The sequence below is a fragment of the Protopterus annectens genome, chromosome 8.part0 (assembly GCF_019279795.1).
Source record: "Protopterus annectens isolate FY-2018-M chromosome 8.part0, PAN1.0, whole genome shotgun sequence".
Taxonomy (NCBI): domain Eukaryota; kingdom Metazoa; phylum Chordata; order Ceratodontiformes; family Protopteridae; genus Protopterus; species Protopterus annectens.
This window is the reverse complement of record NC_056741.1, coordinates 1,099,174,043-1,099,196,738: the sequence shown is the minus strand read 5'-3', so window position 1 is coordinate 1,099,196,738 and position 22,696 is coordinate 1,099,174,043. Positions and strand designations below refer to the sequence as shown.

The following is a 22,696-nucleotide window of genomic DNA, read 5'->3' as shown; positions in this document are numbered from 1 at the left end:
CATTCTCCTCCATCAAAATCCATGCCTCAGCCATTTCTGCTCAATACAACACTGATCCTCCTTTATTCTCTCATCCCCTCTTAAGACAGTTCCTCAGAGGGGCTAAGAATATAAATCCCCCAAGGAAGCAACCAGTGCCTGCTTGGGATCTCAATTTCATTCTAGAAAAGCTGACCTTGCCTCCTTTTGAGCCAGCTGCTTCAACAGAACTGCAATATTTGTCCTGGAAAACAGCCTTCCTTCTGGCTATCACCTCAGCTCGCAGGGTTTTGGAACTACAAGCCCTCATGGCTGTGCAGCCTTTCATCATTTTCCGTCAGGACAGAGTTTCCTTACGAACCAACCTGTCCTTTATGCCAAAGGTAGTATCCAGGGTAGCCTTGATTCAGGCTATCCACTTACCTACCTTTTACCCTAATCCTCAAAACAAAGGGGAGAGACTACTACATTCCTTGAACATTCACAGACAGCTGCGTTATTATTTGGACAGAACAAAGCCTTTCAGAAAATCAGAGCAACTCTTTGTGTCCTATGCTACAGGAGCTCAAGGGAAGCCAATTTCCAAACAGACAATCTCAAAATGGATAGCCCACTGCAGACGCTTTTGTTACTCTTTTCATGGTAAAACTGTACCTGCAGGCATCAGATCTCACACCACAAGGGCCACAGCTACCTCTGCAGCTTTCCTCAGGGGGGTTCCTACCAAAGATATTTTGGAAGCAGCCACTTGGAGTTCTGTACATACCTTCTCCAAGCACTATCACCTACCATTATACTCCAAATCTAGAGCAGGCTTTGCCACTGCAGTCTTGCAGAGCATCCTGGCTCCTCCTAGTTCCACATAGTGCCTACCACCCCTTTTTTAGCTTTGGGATTCTATCCATCTGTTATGACTGCAGCTGTATGCACGATGAACATAGTACAGTTTTGTACCTACCATAAATGTAGATGTTCGAGTGCTAATACAGCTGCAGTCCAGGTTTCCCTCCCTCCTTCCCCTTTTGGGACAGGCCTTTTGGCTAACACCTCCTCATACAACCTGATTGGGGTATTCTTTTATGGTGTATTTGCTTGCAACTACTGTTTCTTGATTATATTGCATTGCATTATTACATGAATTTATGTATTGCCTTCCTTCTGGGGGCACCTGACATCTGGGGCAAGAAAAACTGAAGAAAATGGCATTGGCTGGTTCTTTTATACCCCTGTCGCACTGACGTCAGGGAAGGAGCGACGACAACTGATGCCGGACCTAGACTTTGGAATTCGGCCGACCGAGGACCCGCCTGCTGGCAGGAAAACCCATCTTTTATGACTGCAGCTGTATTAGCACTCGAACATCTACATTTATGGTAGGTACAAAACTGTACTTTCTGACACTTCTGCTCGGCGCTTCAGTGCGGATGAGCTCAGCTCCTTCCTCTGCGTCAAAGCCCACTGTGTCGGTGCTGGGGAAGATGCCATCTTCTTCGGAACTGGCTACTTCCTCGTGTTGGAGCAGTGGAGCCCTCAATGCCATGAGGACAGTTGTCTTCCAAGACTCCCACGTCTTCAGCTCCTTCCTCCTTATCTGCGAAAGTGTTGCTTTCTTCCTTTGCATCACAGATCCCTGTAAAACGTCAAGACCCAGAGCCTCAGGCAGCCCCATTGGGTGACCCAGGTTCTACTGAGACCTCAACAGAAGCTCCCACTGATGAGGTTCCCAGGAAGAAGCTTTGCAAGAGGAGGCATTTAGACTCCCCACAGGAGTCTGTCACATTGGACACTGACTTAGAGGAGTCAGAAGGGTCCCCACGGTCCCCCTCGGAGGATATCTCTTTTGCTGATAACCTTGAAGTCCTGAAACAGAGGGGGTGACTGGCAGTCCGTTCGCCCTACTGATGATGAGTTGGTGCCTCTGAAGGGTTTTGGGTCTCACCCCTCCACCTTCTGAGCGACTCCACACTTCGATGAACTAATGGAGTTGGTTGTTCGAAGGGCGTGGGAGTCTTCTGATACTGTGGAACCTGTCCCTTGGAGGCCAAACAAGTGTATTACATCACCACAGGACAAGATGTTCCTTTCCAAGGGAGTGCTGGTTGATGCCATGGTGGAGACGGCCACCAAGAAAAAGACGTCTGAAACCTCTTCTACTGTCCACCCTCCTAATAGAGATTCCAGGATTATGGACAGGTATGGGAAACGAATTTTTAGTTCAGCGACTTTTGCTATGCGATCGCTCAACTGTTTGACACATTTTACCCATTTTCAAAGAGATCTCCTTAAAGAGCTTGGAGATTCTCTACAGGGTATTTCAGCTGAAGGCATTCCTGTTAGGGTGACATCCCAGCTCAACACCCTCAATTCCATAGTTAACTCATCCGTGCAGTTCATTTCTTATGCAGCCGATGATTCGAGTCGGGCAGCAGGTTCAGCAATAGCTCTTCGGAGACATTCCTGGATGCACTTATGCTTCTTTGCTGAAGCCTTCAAATCTTCCTTCGTTAATACCCCATTTGATGTCTCGTCCCTTTTCGGGCCTAAAGTCAAGGAGACCCTCACTAGGTGTGAACAAGATGGAAAGACTCTATCTGCCATGGAAGTCCGTTTTTCCACCCCTACTAGACCTTGCCCCAAGGGGAAAAAGAGAGGAAAAATGTGGTTCCGGAAGTCCCAAGGAGCCTTTCAGAACACATGTAGTGAACCCCCCTCCATGGGCAGAGGAGAGGTGGTAATAATGAAAGACGCTGGCCAGGCGGTAGAGGGGGTCCGCAAATCCAGGGTGACGGATCAGTTCTTTGGCAAGCCCTACTAGCGCTCCTGAAAGGAGACCTGACTGTTCTACTCTGGAGGCAGTCGGGGGTCGCTTGTCTTTGTATCCAGATGCCTGGCTAGAAATTACAAAAGATTCTATGGTACAAAGCATTACCAGAGGTTATGACATTCCGTTCTCAGAACCCCCCTCCCTGTACGAAGAAATATCCCAGCCGTTCCACCCAGTCTCAAGGATCAAGCAGTCATAGAAATTGAAAGGCTGCAGGAAAAGAGTCTCATCCAGCCAGTCCCAGCAGATCATATAGGATCCGGAACCTTCTCCAGGGGACTGGAGACCCATCTTGGACCTCAGCATGCTCGACACCTTTGTAAAGTAGTAGTAGTTCCGGATGGTCACGCTTCAATCGATTCTTTCATTTCTAGGAACGGGCGATTGGATGTGCCCTTTAGATGTCAAAGATGTGTACTACCATATCAAAATGGCCAGACCATCCAGAGATCACTTGCGTTTCCGGCTGGGAGCCAGTCACTATCAGTTCCGTCACTGCCCTTTGGTCTCACTACAGCCCCCAGTGTTTACCAAATGCATGGCAGTGGTTATGGCTCACCTGAGGCATTTAGGATTCCAAGTGTTTCATATCTGGACGACTGGCTTCTCACCGCCACCTCTAGGCATCAACTACTTCAATCCAGGGATCACACTCTCAATCTGTACTCTCAGTTAGGAATAAATATAAATTTCGACAAGTCTGTGTTGTCACCATTGCAGCATATCACTTTTATCGGAGCAGACTTAGACACCACCACCACCATGGTAAAATTGCCACTGGACAGAATACTCACTTTTCGACATCAGGTCTCAGACATTCTGACAAGCAAAAAAGTACCAGCCTCTCAAGTGTTGAAACTACTAGGTACTATGGCAGCAACGCTCATAGCAGTTTCTCTGGGGCGCATGCACATGAGAATACTTCAATGGTTACTCTTCCCCCAGTGGTCTTACCAACAACTTCTCATGTCATTCTTGACAATGATTACAGACTGCAGGAGGGATCTTCAATGGTGCTTGACCAGTCATGATGCAACAGTAGGTCTCCCATTTGTTCTTTCCCCGCCATCAGCCACGGTGACCACAGATGCTTCTCTGATAGGGTGGGGGGGGGCGCTTTTTCCGGGCAGAACAGCCCAAGACACCTGGTCAGAGAGAGTCACATTTGCACATCAGTGTTCTGGAGATGAGAGTGGTACTTTTGGCATTGCAGTACTTCCAAGACTCTCTTCCTCTGGGAATGATTGCGATCCAGACCGACAACATATCAGTGGTCTGGTATATCAACACGCAAGGGGGAACCAAGTCTTACCCCTTATGTCGAGAGTCTGGCAGTGGGCTGTATCTACTGGATGCTTTCTGATAGTGATGCACATCTTGGGGAAATCCAACATGATGCCGGACAAACTGAGCAGAGCCATTCTGATACCGCACAAGTGGTCCCTCAAAGACGAAGTTGTGGAGATGATTTTCCGCAGATGGGGCCAGTCTTGCTGCAACCTGTTTGAATCCCTTCCGAATGCCAAATGCAGAAGCTACTTTGCCCTGAATCCTCCACCAGGGGAGAACCCAAGGGATTCTCTCCTATACGCTCGGCCCCTGGGACTTCTATGTTGCTTTCCACGAATTCCCCTGATTCCAAAATTCTTATAGAAAGCCAAAGCCCTGGGGAGGACTATAATTCTAATAGCCCCGTATTGGCCTTGACAGATGTGATTCCCCGTCCTTCAACTCTACCACCTTGCAGAACCTTGGATTCTGGACCTAGCACCAGATCTGCTGACACATTTGTCAGTGGCTTTTCATCCTTCTCTTCATTCCATCAGACTGACAGCTTGGCTGCTGCAATTTCCAGCTTAGCCATATTACACAGTTTTTCCTCTGAGGTACAACATATCCTTGTATCCTGTCATAAAGCTTCCACCAAAAAATTGTACGTCAGAAAATGGAAGTGATTTGCTTTCTGGGCCTCGCAAAATAATATTAACCTGTACGTCACCCCAATTGCTAGCATTCTAGAGTTCCTGACTAAGCTTTTTAATGAAGGTGTTGCAGCTGCCACCATTCGAGTTAAATTGGCTGCAATTTCTAATTTACACCTCGGATCGGAGGGTTCTAATCTAATGTCTCACAGATTATGTAGAGCCTTCTTAAAAGGTACCATGCATTTTAGACCACCAGTTAGACAACCTTTTACTCCATGGAATCTGAATTTTGTTTTAGCAAGGATTATTCTTCCTCGTTTTGAGTCTGCATCATCCTGCCAAGTAAAATTTCTGTCTTGGAAAACCATCTTCTTGGTGGCCATTACATCAGCACGTAGAGTGTCCAAACTTCAGACCCTATCTATCAAACTCCCATATTTGATTTTTCACCCTGACAGAGTGTCGCTGAGGACTAACCCTTCCTTCCAAAAGTATGTTCAGAGGCTAATCTGAACCAACCTATTGAACTCCGTACTTTCTTCAGTAACCATTCCAACAAGTTGGAGTATATGTTGCATAAACTTGATGTTCACAGACAACTAAGATTCTATTTGGATATACAAAATAATTTAGTAAATCAGAACAACTTTTTGTTTCCTCATGCTGACACCAAGAAAGGGCTACCAGTATCAAAAGTTACTCTTTCCAAATGGTTGACTGACTGCATAAAATTCACATATTCCTCCGTGAGTCAACCGTTAGAGTATGTTTCTACTACTTCAGCTTATATGGCTAGGCTGCCGTTTGATACGATATGTGCAGTTGCCACTTTTTCTAAGCCTCATACCTTCATTACGCATTACAAAGTAGATAGGGCCTCCAGGGACAGGGCTTCCTTTGGTTCCACTGTCCTCAAGAATATACTCCCGTGAGCCACCCAAGATGAATGGTGCTTGGGACGCTACCCATGTGTAAGACTGAACGGCGAGATTGAACACTTTCACATAAAGAAGTTATGTACTTGCCATAATGTTCCATGTGAGTTGTTCATCTCGACTTCATTCTTACATTCCTACCCGCCTTCCCCCCTCCAGGCTTCTCGAAGAACGAGTAAGAGTTTTTGCGGTCTGGTGGGTCTTGTTCTGGTATTTCTTCCTCAGGCTGGAGTAATGTTCATGTGTTTATTATGTTATATATGTTGGGATCAGCAAACTAGATCTGAGGTTAGGCAGAGAGCATCATGGAATAGGGACTTGGCCTCAAGCTACTCTAAAACCTCGCGCTTGTGAAAGTGGCCGACTCAAGAGCAGAGGGATCGGCTCCAAAGCCATGTGTAAAAATGAAGGCGAGATGAACAACTCACATGGAACATTATGGTTAGTACATAACTTCTTTCTTTTGACATTGTAATTTGTTGAGGTATGCTATTGGTGTAAATTCTGTTACTGTATTTTACTTTTATATGTTTTAATAAATATTTAAAACCAACATGATTGACCAGAATTTTCCATATATTTTTTCCAGCTGCTATTCTGATAAAGTCAGGTGAGTGCAGTATTTTAGTTATATTGTTTATATTTAAAGTAACTTGATTTGTGTTATGATTTTTCAAATTATCTACACCATAGACTACCCCAGTTCAAAATCGGCATGTTGATAGGGATCTTGGAACGTGGGCTGATAGATTTTTTTCAAGTAATTATTATGAAATGATCCTGATTTTGACAGTTTAGGGATCTTGGTATATGATCTTTTGTTGATACAAATTTATTTGACAAGTTACTTGGTTCATAGGTAAGTACTAGGCTAGCTGCCCTTGTGGGCCATTGTAAGCCTTGCCAGATTCCCTTTTTTATGCATGAATGAACCCATCTCATTTGGATAGTGATTGGTATTACCTGTCCTATGGTCTATTATTAAATAGTACCCCTAATGCGAATAACTGGGATTTTACTTTAGATAAATTGAGGGGAGCCATGCATGGGATAAAGCATTTAGGAGCTGCCTTTGTCCATCACTAGTACAGGGAGCTGTCCTGCGGTAACATTTCTGTTTCCTATCTATGGTTCCCAGTTGTGTATTTATAAGGATGAAATTTGTTTTGTGTAGATGGGAAGTCTGTTCCAGAACAACAGTATCTTCTCTGAGATATACCTGTCCCTCCAAACTATTCCGTAGATGTTGCAGTATTAATATTATTAATTGATCTGACTTTTATTATTGTTTATTTTGCTTTATAGAAAATGGAGCCCGAAAAATTGGAAGACCAAGGAAAGGTATGTTAGTCCTACTATTGCATTGAAAATGACATGTAATGAGCTAAGTACGTATCCTTCCAGTTCCATTTTAAGTTTCTGATCCATTTGGTCATGATCAGTATACTGTTGGACGAGATTCAGATGTCTTTTACAGGGAAATTTTCCCAATGTAAACAGGGTAAGAGCCATTGCTGTCATGTTTGTAGAAACTCTGGAAAAGTACTGACCGAATTAATTCCAGAATGTTTTTTGTAATGGATTACACTCTTGTTCAAGATAGAGAAGGAATGGCATGTGATGAAGTGATCCTCAAAAAATTAATGTAATGAGAAGGGTGGTGAAAACATCCTGTCTTGATTAATTTCTTAAAAGGAATGTAGAATCTTTTTTGTTGGAATTGTAGTGGATGCTTAGATTAAGTTGTATTCTACTAGAAACATATATTCCCTCAAGATTTAAATGTGAGTAGGAAAGATTTGAATATTTGGGGGGGGGGCAAGTCGGATGAACAGGGAACTTTTCATTGCACTTTAAGAATGCTACTGGGCAAAATAGGTTGAGTGTACATTTGCATTTATTTTGTTACTTGTATCATCTAGATTAAATTCAGGGACATTGTGTATGTCACAGTCTGTAATACAACTTTAAAGATATATGCATGAGATGTCTTTTTATTCTGTTTAAATGTTAATGTATATGAATGGTTATCGCAAAGCTAGCTGAGTTAGCAAATGTCATGAAAGTGGTATATGCCTTTGTATTGTTATGTACAATTTAAGGCTTTGAACCCAATAGCTGCAGGTTGCTTATATACCATGGGTACATTAACAGCTAGAGTCCAATACAGATTGCTGCTGTTTAAAATTATGATATTGTTGTTTTTTGTTTTTTATGTGATTATTGTACAAATTGGTATATGCGGAAGCCTTGGGCAGAATATTACATTCTGATGAGATAGTCTAATCCTGAAGTTCACAATGCCTTGACTCAGAGTTTATTGTCATAGCCATGACCTGAGTCTGTTCCTGAAAATGTGAATTAATTGCATGTAAATTAGTTCTCATTAATTTTCTTACAGTATCTTTTTATCTAAGAGACTAATGTTGATTACTGAAAATCCCTAATAATACTCTAGGATAGATTTCAGTTCGCCAGTGTTGCAGGAGTTCCTGAGTTTCTGTTCAGGTATATTTTATTTTGAACTCCTGACACTGCCTGACATTTCAGGGCTTGTCACACTCGCTGTCTTTTACTGCTGTTACCCCACTGTCTGTCCCTTATAGAAGTAAATGTAGCATTTACATTTAATTAATCTTGAGTGGTGTTTATTAACCTAGTCTCTTTGTCTTGGTCTTGGTAATTTGGCGTTTCCCACCTTTGCTAAAGCTCCATTGGGCTGCTTGTGTCCATTACCTCAGAATACTTAGCGAATGTTTTTTTAATGCTTTGCATTTTCTGTATTTGCACAAGTCTGCTGCTGCTGTTGACAGTGACATTACTTCTGGATTGCCTTTGTTGCACTTCAATTTCCTTTTAATTTTGTATGGTATATCTCACCTTCAGGTTGGTGTCGTCCATATTTGTTTCATTCATGATATATTTGTACTACCACGCTGGATTTTAACATGGAATATTCTCCATGAGTAACAGTGAAGAGATGCCCTCCTTCCCAATAAGCACAGTCTGTTGTTGCTGCTGGGGCCCCCTCTAACAGGATGTTTGACCATTGTATTTCATTTTTTTCTATCAGAGAACTAAAAGTAGCCCTGCTGCATAACTCTCAACTTTGTCTTTGCAGAAGATCTGTAATTTTGTCTTAGATTTCTGTCATGTCCCTCATAAAATATTTGATTTGTTGGTAGGTCACTAAAGATTGTAGTCAGTAATCCATTAGAGTTTCATACTTTTTGCATGGAAAATGCATGTTGATGAAAAATGTTTGGTTCTACTATCTTTGTAAGTAAGTTAGAATAATAAATAAGAAAATGGTCTCTGATTTTGGGTCTTTAATACCCCCATTATTTATTGCTTTCCTCATACGTTCATAGCTGTTTACTAGGCTAACGACCACAAGGACCTTTTTAAGCCTAGCCATGCATCCCAAATCTCTGACAAGTTCTGATATTCTTGATAAGTGTAAGCAGGGGTTTGGTAGATGAACCATTTACCGGTTGCCTGTGTCCATTAGAGAGATAGGTGCCAAACCAGTGATGAATTTCCGGTTTCCCATCCAGTTGTCAAAGTTGTACTTGAATTGGGTTAGGGAGAAACTCTGCTTCAGATGGATGGGGTGCTTGTTCCATAGATGCGGTAGTGTCTGAGATGCATACCCATCACTCCAGCTGGACCTGTTGATATCACAGGCAAGGTTTAAATCTTAAGAATGGGTAATTCTGGTGCTGTTTTTTTGTGGATATGCAGGAGGTCCATCAGAGTGTGGTCTGACAATGCCCTGTATACCAGGCATAGATCTCCCCTCAAAAGCCTGTAGAAGACAGAGTACAGGGATAGGGTCTTGAAGCGATCTGTATAGGATATTTTACTTGTTCCCTGCATTCTTTTAATGAGGAATTACTGTAGACGTTCCAGTTGTTGGATATGCCTGATTACGTACATACCAAAGGGGGCATTGTACTCAGTGATAGGTCTGATGAATGCCGAATAAAGTGGAATAATGACTTCCTTGGACTTAGATGCCATACCTTTGTTTATAAGTTGTGCAATATAGAATGATTTCCTCACTACTGTAGACGCACAATGGTCAAAGGCTAGATTACGGTCAATCTGTTTGCTTATGTCCCTGACTACTGGGTCAACTCTAAGGGGTGTTTTGTCAATATGATAGATGTTCTTCGTCTCACATTGCTGCAGTCATAACCTGTGGGTAGTCCGCTGTCCTCGGTTGGCCCGAATACCAAAGAGTTAGGCTGGCGTCGGTCATGGTCGCCCAGAGCTGACGTCAGTACGTAGTAGTACTTAAGCGCATGACCGACGCCATATCCTCAGTCTTTCTTGCCGCGTGGTCCGAAGCAGAAGCAGCGTTTGCAAGTGCGGTTCGGCGTTCTGAAATTTTCAATTATCGAGTTTCAGACCGAAGACCAAGTTGGGCTAAGTACCCCATTGGGGAAAATTTTTGTCTTTTATTGCCTCAGTTAATCCGGATGTCAGAAAAAGTTAATAATTGTATTTCTTGTGGGAAACAGATGCCTCATAGGGACTATCATTCTCTCTGTATTCCTTGCTTGGGGCCTGAACACGACGTAGTCGGGTGTCGCTTTTGCGCTAGATTTAATAAGTGCACCATTAAACGAAGATTAGACTGTGCCAGGCTTGTTTTCGGTAAGCGGTGTAACTACAACATGCGCGGATCCTCCTCCGCCCGCTACCGCTAAAAAAGAAAAAGATAAATCTTTAAGGTCTAAACCGGATGAGTCGTCCGTTGTGGACGCCGGTTCTATGGAACCTACGGTTGAATCTGTGGATCCAGCCGAGGCCTCGGCTGAATCCCAGGGGGAACCTTTACTTTTGCAGGAGTTGGCCTCTCAGGAGTTAGGCCAGGCCGAGGGTGCTTCTCAGGTATCTGTAGTTCCATCCTTACAAAAGGTTATTAGGCCTTCTACCTCAGTGACTAAAGGCCATGCTAAGGCTAAACCTGGTCTTTCTGGTACTGGCCATAGCCCTAGTTCTTCAGGTTCTGTTCCTAAAAAACATATGTTGAAAATGGCAGAGGATTTGATTACTTTGATCAGGGGTTCTATGCCCCCTCCAGAGAAGAGGCCTAGGGTGGAGACAGACTTAGAGGGAATGGAGCATTCTTCAGACTACTCTGAGTCCTCAGCTGAGGATATTCAGGATTTCCCTCCCTATTCAGATTCGGATGCAGAGGATTCCTGTCCTTCTGCTTCTCCTCCAGAGGATTTTTCCTTTTCTGAAACTTTACATTCCATGAGGGAACATTTCAGGTGGGAAGGTCAGGATTTTTCAGATTCTCGAAAAAGGCTTAGGGATTTTTGTTTTGCCACAACATAGGCCTTTGGCTATTCCCCCTGTCTTAGATGTTGTTCAGGATGTTTTTTCTGAAGCTTCTCTTAATCCTGATTCTTTACCCCCTGCCCCTGTCAAGCCAGACAGGTATTACAGAGTTCCAGAGGCACATAAATATTTGTATAAGAGTCCTAGAGCTGACCCGGAAACTATTATTCAAGGGCTGAAGGGTGTCAGGGCTTCTGTGGTTAAGAATCCAGTTCCTTTGGATAAAGATTCTAGAGCGTTGGATAGGTGGGGGAAAAAAGTGTACACCTCTTCTCGTTAGCTATGAGGGCTTTAAATTGCCAGTTTCATATGCTGAAGTATCAGAACTTTTTGTTAGGTCAATTGAAATCTAAGGTGGATGCTTTATCTGAGGTTATAGAGTGTAAGGAATTGCAGGAGTTGGTTCATGCTTCAGATCAAGTTGGTAAACATTCCTTGCAGTGTGGCTTCGATGCTCTTCAGGCTTCATCCAGGGTGGCTGCTACTGGTTCAGTTATTCGTAGACATGCCTGGCTTAAGGATCAAAATTTGTCAGAGCATGTTAAAGCTCGGATTTTGGATGCTCCTCTTCAATCTGAAGTTCTTTTTGTTCCCCTGTGGAGTCTGTTTTGAAAAAGATGGAAGATAAAGCTAAGTCTATGCAGACGGTTAAGGATTTTTTGCAAGTGCAGCCCCCTAAGTTTAGCAGGAATTGGCCTGCTAGAGGATGGTCCTACCTTTCTTCGGATTTTCAGTCTAAGGGCAGGTCTAGACGTGGTAGGGGCAGGGCTCACGCTCAGGGTTCTTTCAGACCTAGGACTTGGAGTTCTCCTGCACAGTCTTCTGGTGAGGGCAGGGTTCAGCCTTTTCGTAAACAGACCCAATGACCTGTACCTTCAGCTGCCAGATCTTTCTTTTCTGGCAGCTCCTCTAGGAGGAAAGTTGGCACTTTTCAAACAAAACTGGCATTTGGTCACCCAGGACAAATGGGTGTTGGAAATAATAAAGCAAGGTTACAAGTTTTATTTTCACACTTTTCCTCCTTTCAAAGGCATGCCAGATGTACCTCCTCAGCAAAGGCGGGAGGCTCAGGAACAAATTTCTTTGCTTTTACAGATGGGAGCAATCCAGGTGGTACCTCCGTCAGAAGTAGGCCTAGAGTTTTATTCCCGTCTATTCCTAGTGCCAAAGAAATGAAACACTTGGAGGCCAATTCTGGATTTGTCCATTCTCAATACCTACCTAGACATTCCAAAGTTCAAGATGTTAACATTACAACAACTTCTGCTTATGCTAGGCAAAGATCACTGGTTGGTAACTCTGGATCTCAAAGAGGCCTATCTTCATATTCCTATCAGGCCCAGCTGCAGGAGATTCCTGCGATTTCGGGCTGGTACTTCTCATTATCAGTTCTCTGCATTGCCCTTTGGTTTATCTACTGCGGCCAGGGTGTTCACAAAAGTTCTGGCTCCTGTAATAGCTTTCTTCAGACAGAGGGGAATTCAAATTTATCCTTATCTGGACGATTGCCTGATTCTTGCTCAAGACAAAGACAAGTTACTTCAACATCTACAGTATGTAATGGCAGTTTTAAGGTGCCTAGGGTATTCTGTGAACGAAATAAAGTCCAGTCTAGTACCCTCTCAGGACATGTGCTTTCTGGGTGTGAGACTGAATACAGCTACTCAGATGGCTTTTCTGACCCCGGACAAACAAAGAACTTTTCACCTATACTTCCAGCAATTATCAGTACTGTCCAGGCTGACTGCAAGGACAGTCCTTCAAGCCTTGGGGTTCATGGCATCTTGCATTCTAGTACTTCCCAATGCCAAACTGCATATGAGGAAGCTACAATGATATTTCAAAAGTGTATGTACGCAACACTGCCACGATTTGGACACTGTCATTCGGATAATACCTTGCATCCAGAAGGAATTCTTGTGGTGGGCGCAGGAATGTCACCTAAACAAGGGACTCTCTGTGACCCGACCAGAGGCGAGTCAGATCATAACGACGGATGCCTCAGACTTGGCTTGGGGAGCACACTTCAATGGGAAATGGATTCAAGACACGTGGCCTCCCAGACTACAGCATTTGCATATCAACATGAAGGGGATGTTAGCAGTCCAGTTTGCCCTGATGGCTTTCAAGGGCCTACTTCAACCAGGACAGGTGTTGATTCGAACAGAAAACACAACAGTCATGTGGTACATCAACAAGCAGGGGGGAACCCATTCTTACCCTCTTTGCAGACAAGCAATGATATTGTGGGAGACTGCTCTGAGTTTGCACATCACTCTTCAAGCACGGTTTCTGCCAGGAGCACAGAACTCCCTAGCAGATGTATTGAGCAGACAAATTGTGGACCCCACAGTGGAAATTGGATGGATCCTCAGGTATTCCAACAGTTGACAGTGGCTTGGGGAACTCCAGGCATAGATCTGTTCGCTTCTCCTCTAAATTTCCAACTACCAAAATTTTGCACAAAGATGTTTCACCCAAAAGCTTGGAAAGTGGATGCTCTATCTTTCAGTTGGAACAACCTTCACGTCTATGCTTTCCCTCCTCTGCCTCTCCTTCCCAAGGTACTCTTGAAAGTCAGGCGGGACAAGCCTTGCACTGGTATCCTCTGCTGAGGAGTTTAATTCAGGAGCCTCCTTGGCCTTTGCCACAGCTTCCTCACTTGTTGTCCCAGTCAAGCAATCATTTGCTCAATGTCAGGGTGCAGTCCCTGCATCTAACAGCCTGGCGTATTCTGTTTTAGAGCCTGTGGGGTCTCAGCTTCCTCAACAGATTTTAGATGTCATTTTGGAAGCCAGGCGGCCCAGCACTAGAAAAGTTTATGCTGATAAATGGAGGAGATTTTTTGTTTGGAGCACAACAAAGGGCTTTGATGTCTCGGTGTCTAATTTGAGTTTTACACTACAGTACCTTACTGAATTACTAGACAAGGGTTTGTCATTTTCCTCTGTGAAGGTTCATGCTGCAGCCATTTCTGCTCACTATGATTGTGACCCTCCTTTATTTTCTCACCCTTTGTTTAAGCAATTTCTTAGAGGGCAAAAATATAAGACCCCCACGTAGAGCTCCTACTCCTTCCTGGGATCTCAATTTTGTGTTGGAGAAGCTTACTTTACCTCCTTTTGAACCTGCAGCTACGTCTGAATTGAAGTTTTTGACTTGGAAGACTGCTTTTTTGTTGGCCATTACTTCTGCTAGGAGGGTATCTGAATTGCAGGCTCTCATGGCAGTTGAACCCTTTCTGATATTCCGTAAGGATAGAGTTTCTTTGCGTACTAACCCTACTTTTATGCCAAAAGTGATTTCTAATGTGGCCTTGAACCAGTCTATCCATTTGCCTACTTTTTATGCTGATCCCCAAAATAGATGGGAAAAGGTCTTGCATTCTTTGGATATCCACAGGCAGCTGCATTATTATTTGAGCAGAACTAGAGAGTTCAGACAGACTCAACAGTTATTTGTTTCCTTTGCTTTGGGTTCACAAGGGAAAGCTGTTTCAAAGCAGACTATTTCTAAGTGGATTGGTCAATGTATTGCTTTTTGTTATTCTCATCATGGGAAGAATGTTCCCGCTGGGATTAGACCTCATTCCACTAGGGCTACTGCCACATCTACTGCCTTTTTGAGGGGGGTAGCTACTAAAGATATTTTGGAGGCAGCTACTTGGAGTTCAGTTCACACTTTTACTAAGCATTACCATCTCCCTCTTTATTCCAAGTCTAGGGCTGGGTTTGCCACTGCAGTCTTACAGGGCATGTTAGCAGCTCCTAATGCTTTTTAGTTTGCCAGCCTCCCTTTTCCTTTGCTTTGGGATTCTACCCACAGGTTATGACTGCAGCAATGTGAGACGAAGAACATAGTACAGTTTTGTACCTACCATAAATGTAGATGTTCGAGGATCCACATTGCTGCAGTCCTATTTTCCCTCCCTCCTTCCCCTCTATAGTTTGGGGTTGCTGTTGTTCCTTTGGGATAATTGTTATTTTCTCCCTTGTGGTTGTTGGGTATTTTCTATTTTGGCTCTGGCCTTTCCTTTTTAAGGCCTTCTGACATCTGGGGCAAGAAAGACTGAGGATATGGCGTCGGTCATGCGCTTAAGTACTACTACGTACTGACGTCAGCTCTGGGCGACCATGACCGACGCCAGCCTAACTCTTTGGTATTCGGGCCGACCGAGGACAGCGGACTACCCACAGGTTATGACTGCAGCAATGTGGATCCTCTAACATCTACATTTATGGTAGGTACAAAACTGTACTTTACCAGGGATAGATGACTTTCCAAAGGATACTGATATGGATTTCTTGGCATTTAGGTTTAGTCCATGGCTCTGACACCAGTTGTTTGTCTGTATCAGCCCCTCCTGGAGAACATTTGTGCCAGTGTGAGATTGAATGACAGCTCCTAATTTGCAATCTTCTGCAAATTTAATCAGCCAGAGACCTCTGATATTGGCCTTGACTTCTGAGAATTAGATGCCAAAAAGCAGTGGTCCAAGGGCTGATGCCAGAGGGATTCCACTTGTGACTGGCCTCTTTGTAGAGGTGGACTCCCCAATTCTAACTTCCTGGGGTCCTGTCTGTGAACCAGTTGGCTATCCACTGGGTGACATAAGAGTTTGCATCTAACCTCTTGAGTTTTTCAACAATGCCCAAGTAGGGTATTCTGTTAAATGCCTTGGCCAGGTCAAGGCTGGCAATGTGAACCATTGTGCCCTCATCCATTGCTTTGGTGACCTTCTCAATGAAGTCCACCAGGCTGAGTAGGCATGATCTGCCCTTAACGAAACCAAACTCAGTTAGGTCCAGTGTCTGGAAATTTACTGCATCTCCGTTCATCTCCATTATAATTCTTGATTTTTAAACAAGGCAGGTGAAGGCTATACTCCTTTAAGATGAATGATCCAGTGATGCATGTCAAAGTGCCGCTGTAATTCAGTATTATTTCTTCTGAGTGTGGAGATTTGGGTTGTTGGACTGTTTACTGAAATAATACAGGACAGTGCCACCTAGTGCTGTGTGGGGTTCATGAATGAAGGATTTTTTACTTCTAAAGGTCTCAAACATCTTGTGTTGTAGGGGTATTTACATAAAAGGTGTTTGAGAGGGACTTGTCATTTAAGAGTGCATCACTCGTAACTAATCCATCTTTTGTAAACTTGGATGAATTTTTATGTCCCCCCCTGTGGTATCTCAAATGTATTTGCTCTATATGAGGATAAGTTCTATATAAATCATTTTTGAAGCATTGTAATTTGTTGAGGTATACTATTGCTGTAAACTATGCATTTGTGCATAGTAATTCTACATGTTTTAATCAATATTTAAAACCAACATGATAGATCTGTATTTCGCATTTTTTTCAGATGTTATTCCTATAAAAACTGGTGAGTGCAGTATTTTATTTTTATTGTTTATATTTAAAGTAACATGATTTGTGTTACAATTTTTCAAATGGTTATAAAATGATCTGCACTATAGACAATACCCCAGTTCAAAATGGGCAGGTTGTTAGGGATCTTGGAACTTGGGCTGATAGATTTTTCAAATAATTATTATAAAATAATCTTGATTTTGACAGTTTATTGACCCTGAGGTATGATCTGTTGTTGGTAGAGATTTATTTGGCGAGTTACTCTTAATAGCTTCATAGTTGAGTACTAATCTAGCTGCCCTTGTTGGCCATTTTAAGCCTGGTCAGTTCACCTTTTTATACATAAATTAAGCCATCTAATTTGATTATCGATTGGCATTGCCTATCCCATGGTTGATAATTATATATTTCCCCTAATGAGAATATGTGGGATCACAACATAGATAATTTGGGGGGAGCCATACATAGGAAAGGCATTTAGGAGCTGCCTCTGTCCATTACTAGCACAAGAGGTAGTCCTGGAGTACCATTTTTATTCCCCATCCATAGTTCATAGTTGTGCTTTAAAATGTATAGTGTTGAACTTTGTTTTACAGTAAACTCTGTTAACCGGAACTCAAGAAAACCGAACTCTCCAGCAACCAGAAAAAAAAATCAAAGAAGTAAAGTACATTTTTCATGTGTTGCACCCCCCCCCCCCCGCAAAAACATACCTTATGTTTTTAGAGTTTTAAAAAAGAAGATGGGAATAAATTCCCTCTCTACCCATCCTAAGAGCAAGTCAAACCAAGCAAATAGTATAGGGTACAGTATTAGTCAGGCCTGTTTTTAATAGTAACTGTGAAGCAACCAGAAACTACAGTTATCCGGAATGTATCAATCCCCATGGGTACTGGTTAACCGAGAGTTTACTCTATAAAGGTGGGGAGTCTGCTTTTAGAGCAGTAGTATCCTCTGTGAGATATACCTGTCCCTCCAAACTGTTCTTTTGATGTTGCAGTATTAGTATGATTAATATTATTAATTGATATGATTTTTTCTGTTTCTTATTTTGCTTTATAGAAAATGATGCCCCAAAAATTGGAAGACCAAGGAAAGGTATGTTAGCCCTGCTATTGCATTGCAAAATAACATGTAATGTGTTGAGTATTTATCTTTCCAGTTCCTTTCTAAGTTTTTGATCCATTTGGTCATGATCAGTATACTTTTGTTACAGATTCAGCGGTATGTTTTTCACAGGGAAATTTTCTCAGTGTAAACAAGATAAGAGCCATTGCTGTCATGTTTGCACCAAGTTTCCAGAAAGTCAGAAGCATTACTGACTGAATTATTTTCAGAATGTTTTTTTATTGCATTACATTCTTTTTCAAGATGGAGAGGTTGTTGGATATGATGAAGACATCTTCCCAAAATTAATGTAGTGAGAAGGGTGGTAAAATATCTTGCCTTGATTAATTTCTTAATAGGAATGCAGAATGTTTTTATTGGAAGTGTAGTGGATGCTTAGATGAAGCTACTTTCCACTTGAAGCATATATCCCCTGAAGATTTAAATGTGTGCGGGGAAAGATTTGAACATTTGGGGGTGAATCAGATTGAAAGGGAACTTTTCATTGCACTTTAAGAATGCTACTGGGCAAAATAGGTGGAGTGTGTACTTCCATTTCTGCTGTTACTTGGATCATCTATCTAATTCAGGTGTATTGTGTATGCCACACTCTATAATATAACTTTAATTACATAAAATATATGCAGAAGATGTGCTTTTATTCTGTTTAAATTTTAATGTACATGAGTGGTTATCACAAAGCTAGGTATATGCAGAAGTCTTGGGCAGAATATTGCATTCTGATGAGCTAGTCTAATCCTGATCTTCACAATGCCTTAACTCAGAGTTTATTGTCATAGCCGTTACATGAGTCTCTTCATGGAAATGTGAAATAATTGCATATCAGTTAGTTTGGGATCTTCGAACATCTACATTTATGGTAGGTACAAAACTGTACTTTCTCATTAATTTTCATACAGTATCTTTTTATCCAAGAGACTGTAATGCAGATTACCTAAAATGCCTGATAATTGAATAGAGATCGGCATTACCTGTCCCATGGTGTGTATAATTATATGTACCCCTAATGAGAATAACTGGGATTATGTCTTTGATAATTTGTGGGGACCCATGCGTGGGTTAAGACATTTAGGAGCTACCTCTTTCCATTACTAGTACAGGTGGCTGTCCGGTGTTAACATTTCTGTTTCCCATCCATAGTTCTAAGTTGTACTTCAATATGTATAATGAAGTGGATGGGGAGTCTATTCGAGAGCAGTGATATCCTCTGTGACATATTTCTCTTCCTCCAAACTGTTCTGTAGATGTTGCAGTATTAATACTATTAATTGATCTGACTTTTATTTTTGTTTATTTTAATTTATAGAAAATGGAGCCCGAATACTTGGAAGACCAAGGAAAGGTAAGTTAGTCCTACTATTGCATTTCAAAATGGCATGTAATGAGCTAAGTACTTATCCTTGCAGTTCCTTTCTAAGTTTCCGGTCCATTTGGTCATGATCAGTATACTGTTGGAACAGATTTGGATGTCTGTTTTTTACAGGGAAATTTTCCCAGTGTAAACAAGATAAGAGCCATTACTGTCATGTTTGCTCCAAATTTGCAGAAACACAAGCATTACTGACTGAATGATTTCCAGAATGTTTTTTCTAATGCATTGCACTCTTGTTCAAGATGGAGAAAGCATGGGATATGATGACAACCAGATTAAGTTGCATTCCACTGGAAGTATATGTTCCTCGAAGATTTAAATGTGTGTGTGAAAGATTTAAATATTTGGGGGTGAATCAGATTGAAAGGGAACTTGTCATTGCAATGTAAGAAAGCTATTGGGCAAAATAGGTGGGGTGATTGTTTGTATTCATTTTGTTGCTTATCCTCTATTAAATTCAGGGACATTGTGTATGTCACAGTCTGTAATATAACTTTAAAGATATATGCAGAAGATGTATTTTTATTTTGTTTAAATGTTAATGTATATGAATGGTTATCACTAAACTAGCTGAGGTCACAAATGTCATGAAAGTGGTACCCTCTGTATTGTTGGGTACCATTTAAAGCTGAGAACCCAATTGCTGCAAGTTGCTTACCTACCATGGGTGCATAAGAGCTAGAGTCCAATAGGGAATGCTGCTGTTTAAAGTTATGATATTGTTAGTTTTTAATTTTTTTATGTGATTATTGTACAAATGTTGTTACCTCACAGCAAGAGGTTCTCCCGTTCGATTCTCGTCTGGAGCATGGGGAGTTCCTTCTGTGTGGAGTCTGCATGTCCTCCCTGCGGTCGAGTGGCCTCCGAAAGACATGTGTGAATGGGCGTGTCTTCGCTGAAGGTTGGGCATTGGGCTGGCAACTTGGCACCATAAAAATCGACTGCCAGTCATTAGTGGACCGGAGTTCCATTGTGGTGACTCCTGACTGGGAAAAGCCAAAAAGACAAACATTGTAGAAATTGGCATATGCGGAAGCCTTGGGCAGAATTTTGCATTCTGATGAGATAGTCTAATCCTTACGTTCACAATGCCTTGACTCAGAGTTTATCATCATAGCAGTTACCTAAATCTGTTCATGGGAATATGAATTAATTGCGTGTAAATTAACTCTCATTAATTTTCTTACACTATCTTTTTATCTGAGAGAATGTAATGCAGATTACTGAACATGGCTGTTAATAATCTAGGGCAAATTTCAATATGCCAATGTTTCAGGAGTTAGTGGTTCAACAATATTGTAGTTTGAACTGCTGACACTGCCTGACATAGAGAGTGTCACACTCAATCTTTTACAGCTGCTACCCCACTGTCTGTCCCTTACAGAACTAAATGTAACATTTAAATTTAATTAATCTTGAGTGGTGTTTATTAACCTAGTCTGTTTCTTGGTAATTTGGCTTTTCCCCCCTTTGCTAAAGCTCATTGTGCTTCATGTGTCCATTACCTCTAAATGCATACAGAATTCTTTTATAGTGGTTTGCATTTACTGCATTTGCACAAGTCTGCTGCTGCTGTTGGCAGTGACATTACTTATGGGTTGCCTTTGTTGCCCTTTAATTTCCTTTTTATTTTGTATGGTGTGGTGTATCTCACCTTCAGGTTGGTGTCGACCATATTTTTTTCATTCATGATATCCTCATATCTGTTATTGCTTGGAAAATGCATGTTGATGAAAAACGTTTGGTTCTACTATCTTGTTAAGTAAATTAGAATAATATTTAAAAATTCTCTCTGATTTTTGAACAAAGCAGGTGAGAGCTATACTTCTTTGAGATGAATCATCCAGTGATGTATGTAAAAGAAGTGTTGGTCTAAACCAGTGTTTTCTTCTGCAGTGTGGAGCCTTTTTTTTTTCTTTTCTTTTCAGCAAGAAACATCTTTATTTAATTATCAAGTATGACACAGCAATCTTACTTTATGTAAATGAAAATAAACCATACCTACACAACTCCCGTTGCAAATATTATACATTACAAACCATGCAGACACATCTGTAGCTGCAAACATTATACATCACTTGTAATATATCCAGTCATTTTCGGTCAGGCATTACATAGCTCATTCAAATCCTGCCTTCTTTTAAACTTCATTCCTCCTCTCCATGTATTCATCCCGTAATTCCCATTTTTTTCTATGTAATTTGCTCCTACCCTTCTCTAAAGATCCCTATTCCAGTTGTTTTATCTTTGTTACTATCTTCGCTACTTCCAGTAACGTTGGTTTAGACTTTGATTTTCATTTTCTAGTAATTGCTTTTTTGGCAGCCACCGTAATTAGACTTAGCAAGGCCTTACTATGTCTAGGCAGTTCTGATCTGTATCATAGCTCAAAAAAATAATTTCCGTAGTAACACCAGTGCACTCACCCAATATCTCTAACAAAGCAGAGAGTCCTTAAAGTCTACCAACTCATTACACTCCCAGAAAATGTTTTCTCATTCACCTCTTTCTTCCCCAAGAAACCTCTTAACATTTGCTGTGTACTTGAGGAAAAAATCTTTGTAGTGTACTTTGGGTATAAAAATGTAAACAATTCCAAGCAAAGATCCCAAATCTTCTACACTTTGTGTCATATTTGGAAGATGTATCTCTCCATTGTTTCTTTGTGAATTGCTTATCCAAAATCTCTCTTCCCAGTGGTAGTTGGGAGATGCATCTCCCCATTGTTTCTTTGTGAATTGCTTATCCAAAATCTCTCATCACAATCCTTTCTAAACTTCTCTGATTGATTCTTATAGTTATCATGCAATATTTTATATGCTGTACTAATTATTCCTTTCTTAATGGAAGCTTCTGTTCTAGATTCTATTGAAAACCCTACCAGTGGTGGTCTTTTGTTTAGAACCCCCCTATTTCTTTCTCTTTGCCTATACTCTGATATCAATCCTTGATAGGGAAGTTGGTCTCTAACCTGCAGTCCAAATAAGTTCTTAACATTTTCCCATTCTATTCCCTTTCCTTCTCTAGTTGTTTGCTCCCAATACCTTGGTTCCTTTGCCAGTTTTCTCCAATAAATTCCAGCCCCCTTTTGCCTGTTGTCTGTATCCCTAATTGCAGTCATCCCTATCTGCCAGATCTGCTTTCTCCATTCCCATGTTGGCTTAGTTTTTAGAATACTTTCTGATACTTTATGAATATAGTATTCTTCATGATTATTGTTATTCTTCTTGAAGGTCTGCATCCAAAATCCCAGTCTTTCCTTGTTTCTTGAACCCCCCCCCATTTCATCATCATCTCTTTCCACTTTGAATTATAGTTTTCTTTTGTGCTATCTACAGGAGCCTTAGCTGTGTTGCCCTGAAATACTCTTTCAAATTGGGTAATCACAGTCTGCCTTGTTCTCCTGGCGTCTTCCCCTCCCAGATAAATTTCTTCAGCTCTTTATTAATTGCTATCTACAACTTCTCTGCTGTTGATAAAAATATGCTTGACCTGTGTATAAGATTAAAGGGACTAAAACACTTAAATTGCTTGTATCTTACTATCGATATCCATATAACAGAGCTTCCATTTTCTTAGTGTTTGTATTTATCTTTTGTTTAGTCTCTTCTCACATATCCTTAGCTGCCACACCGGAATCATTTTTAAGCCATGCTCCTAAATATTTATTTTTATCATTTCCATATAAATATGGATATTGCTGAACTAGTTTGTTTGTGGGTACATAATTTACTGTTATTGCCTTTGTTTTAGCTTCATTTATTTTGTATCCCGAAAAGATCTGTCAAAAATGTTCCACAACACT

At 41.5% G+C, this 22,696-nt stretch overlaps 1 protein-coding gene across 43 annotated transcripts in view; it reads left to right on the top strand.

Annotated features, from left to right (window-relative positions):
* LOC122809254 (titin-like) overlaps positions 1 to 22,696 on the top strand; it is a 3,339,665-nt gene that overhangs the window by 2,028,569 nt on the left and 1,288,400 nt on the right. For 33 of the 43 annotated variants that reach the window (XM_044080625.1, XM_044080596.1, XM_044080621.1 and 30 more), the window contains 5 exons: positions 6,253 to 6,273; positions 6,969 to 7,004; positions 16,360 to 16,404; positions 17,454 to 17,489; positions 18,826 to 18,861. The exons of 1 other annotated variant lie outside the window; for it this stretch is intronic. In XM_044080625.1, the coding sequence (XP_043936560.1) occupies positions 6,253 to 6,273; positions 6,969 to 7,004; positions 16,360 to 16,404; positions 17,454 to 17,489; positions 18,826 to 18,861 (174 nt within the window). The remainder of the gene's footprint in view (positions 1 to 6,252; positions 6,274 to 6,968; positions 7,005 to 16,359; positions 16,405 to 17,453; positions 17,490 to 18,825; positions 18,862 to 22,696) is intronic. 9 more of the 43 variants (XM_044080619.1, XM_044080614.1, XM_044080594.1 and 6 more) reach the window with 4 other exon arrangements.